Genomic DNA, 3,273 nt, shown 5'->3' on the forward strand with positions numbered 1-3,273 from the left:
ATATTTGTATACAGCTCATATATAGCTCTCCTACCTATGCGTCTTATCTTGCCCTAAGTACACTAATCAATGTTTCTCTATGTTAAAACAACAATGGTTCTTATTTATTTCAACTTATAAAAGAAATATATATATCCTCAGTGTAATGAGTAGTCTCAATCCATCATACTGTCTCTTCTGTACCTTGTAAACCCAGATTTTATACTTTATTCTGCTGCAATTAATGCTGGTTTTGGATGTTTCATATATATATATATATATATATATATATATATATCGTATTGGAGTTAATAATTATGTCTTTGGTGCATTTAATGCTGGTTTCAGTGAATTTTCTATTCTAGCTTTAAAGCAACTTGGGGTATCGCCATATTTGAACCAGTTGGAGTTCAAGGAAGCAACAACACACAAACGCTCCAACAGAGGTAATGTCTGAATCTGATTCCATCTTTGGCTCCATTTTGTCTGCTTCTCTTTTATTAGTCTTGTACTGGAAAAATATTGCATGCCTATGTTTTTTTTTCTTCCCAAATATTTTTTGCTGGCAAATCATAATCGTATCTGCCCACGCAATGCTGCTCTAAACTGAATTTTCCCCCCCTTAGGAATGAGAATCTCAGCTGAACTTGCTTTTATTACGATAAAAGTTACTTCCTTTGAGATGAAATATATGCAACGATCAGCCAACTCCGTTTTCAGCTCTTAACATACAGATTTTTCACATTGACACTGATCCATTACAGAAAAAGGACAAGAAGAACAAGTTAAACACAATCTTTGAAGCTTCAAGTATATATCCTAGTTTTTTGATTGTATGATTTTGTTACCCAGAAGATAAATGGGAGAAATAAAGGGTCATGTCGAAGCTAAGATCGGAACTTCAAATATCGAAGTCCGAAACTCGTTGAAGCAGGAGGTACAAATTCTCAGCCTTTTCATTTATGTATATGTTATATGTATGTGTGTGTGTACATTGAAAGTAATAATAATTTCCATTTTCATATTTCTGCAGATTCTACAGCTTGAAGAACGATTGCAGGACCAATTTGTGGTTAGGAGTACATTGGAGAATGCATCAAGTCATAGGCCGTTTACCTATGATTTAGCAGTTGAAAATTTAATCCCCACAGTAAATTCATTAGTTCTGTTACTATTTTCTTTTATAAGTAACTTTTTGCCATTAGTTGATTACATTTATCCGGGTAAATCCCATTGATTTTGTTAATGAAATGATACATCAATCAAATTCCAGGATGCCAAGGAACTTATCAAGGATATTGCAGTTTTAGAACTGGAAGTTGTCCACTTGGAGAAGTATCTTCTCTCGTTGTACCGTAAAAATTTCGATAAAACTTTCTTGTCTCTAAAGACCATTGATGAGAAGTCGAAACCAAGTTCAATGGCACATAAAGAGATGTTTCAAGAGGTTCAGACACATGACACTATTCAATCTGGTGATCCGGTTTTGTCTTGGAACTCAATGGGAAATCATCCAAAGGAATGCAACGATTTTTGGGGTACTGCAGAACTGTTAGATTCCAGCATTTATCGAAGCCATTCGTCACTCTCTGATCAGCGACCTGCTTATTCGGTTAATTCTCCACAACAAACCGTTGCTAAAGCTGTAGAACAATACCATTCTCTGCCTTTGTCCATGTTGGAGGTGAATTATATCAATGTGAACTCCATTTTATACATGCATTTAGACATCAATGCTTATGATGTTTTGAGTTCTGATTTTCTTTTCCCTGTCAAATTTCCAGCAAGCTCAGATGGATTCTTCAAACGGATACAGCTTGGCAGAGTATTTTGGAACCGGCGGCATTGACGATCATGTGACCGAAACACCAAACTGGCTTTCTGAGGAGATGATCAAGAGCATTTCAGTCATATATTGTGAACTTGCAGATCCACCTTTGATTAACCATGATTCCTCTCCGATTTCACATTTTGAAAACCCTTTTAGCATTAGGGAACCAAAGGAGTACAGCGGACCTTACTGCTCAATGGTGAAGGTTCAATGGATCTGCAGAGATAGTAAGAAGTTACAGGATATTGAACATAAGTTCCAATACTATAGGTGAGCTTTATTTATCACTCTTATATACATTAGATTTCTCATTTCAATTTAACCGAAATAGAGAATATAAATCGAGTGTTTTATAGGTCACTTGTTTATCAGCTGGAAGAAGTTAATGTTCGTAGGATGAAACATGAAGAGAAGCTAGCTTTCTGGATTAATGTACACAATTCTCTGGTGATGCATGTAATGTTTCCCCTTAGCATTCATCTTTATATTCAATCTTTGTTACAACTTTCTGCATGTAATGCTTCGTTCTTACAGGCATTTTTGGTTTATGGCATTCTGAGAAACAATCTGAAGAGATTGTCCTTATTACTCAAGGTGAGCAAAGCTTCTCTGGTTAATTTAACCAAAGATCATGGAATCGATGTTTACCATTGCATTTACAAGCCTAAATATGATACAGGCATCCTATGATGTGGGGGGACAGACCATAAGCTTAGACATAATACAGAGTTCAATTCTGGGATGTCGGTTGCCTCGTCCCGGACAGGTACTTTTTCTTCTCCGAAACTTTTATCCACTTATGGTGCATAGGAAAGAATTTAGATACTTGTTTATCTCGACACTGAATGAACTGAATTCTTGCATCTGCTTGCAGTGGCTACGGTTTTTGTTTCCTTCAAAGACGAAATTGAAGGTCGGAGTTCCTCGAAGAGCTTATGCAATCGAATATGCAGAACCTCTTCTGCATTTTGCACTTTGTTCAGGAAGCTATTCGGACCCTGCGGTACGCAGTTTGCCATTCACCAAATTGAAAATGTTAATGCTCAATTCATATCAATACTTACCGACTTGGATCGAATGTACAGGTCCGTATATACACACCAGAGAAAGTGTTCCAGGAACTCGAAGTTGCAAAAGAGGAGTACATACGGGCAAACTGGAGTGTCAACAAAGAACAGAAAATTATGTTACCAAAGCTTATGGAATATTTTGCAAAAGATTCAAATGTTTGCTCAGCTGGTTTGTTGCAGATGGTTGAGCAATTTATGCCTGATTCACTGAGGAAAAATCTTCAGCCATCTTGCAAGAGGAAGACAGGGAAAACCATTGAGTGGATCTCCCACAACTTCGCATTTCGATATCTATTTTCAAAAGAATTAGCGAAGTGATTGTATTGAATGCAAGAGATGGCGGTGGGTTTTTCGAATGATAGATGAATCATAACTGCAACTTTCTGAAAACCC

General features: G+C 36.8%; 1 protein-coding gene across 1 annotated transcript; it reads left to right on the plus strand.

Moving 5' to 3' along the window:
* Positions 1 to 627: 627 nt before the first annotated feature.
* Positions 628 to 3,273, plus strand: LOC120134257. The gene is made up of 10 exons (XM_039150720.1): positions 628 to 789; positions 835 to 916; positions 1,013 to 1,129; positions 1,253 to 1,663; positions 1,764 to 2,080; positions 2,167 to 2,266; positions 2,345 to 2,404; positions 2,490 to 2,576; positions 2,685 to 2,813; positions 2,896 to 3,273. The coding sequence occupies exons 2-10, from the start codon at positions 839 to 841 to the stop codon at positions 3,196 to 3,198; spliced, it is 1,602 nt and encodes a 533-aa protein (XP_039006651.1). The 5' UTR covers positions 628 to 789; positions 835 to 838; the 3' UTR covers positions 3,199 to 3,273.

Source organism: Hibiscus syriacus, unplaced genomic scaffold (genome assembly GCF_006381635.1).
Source record: "Hibiscus syriacus cultivar Baekdansim isolate YM2019G1 unplaced genomic scaffold, ASM638163v2 tig00110597_pilon, whole genome shotgun sequence".
Taxonomy (NCBI): Eukaryota; Viridiplantae; Streptophyta; class Magnoliopsida; order Malvales; family Malvaceae; genus Hibiscus; species Hibiscus syriacus.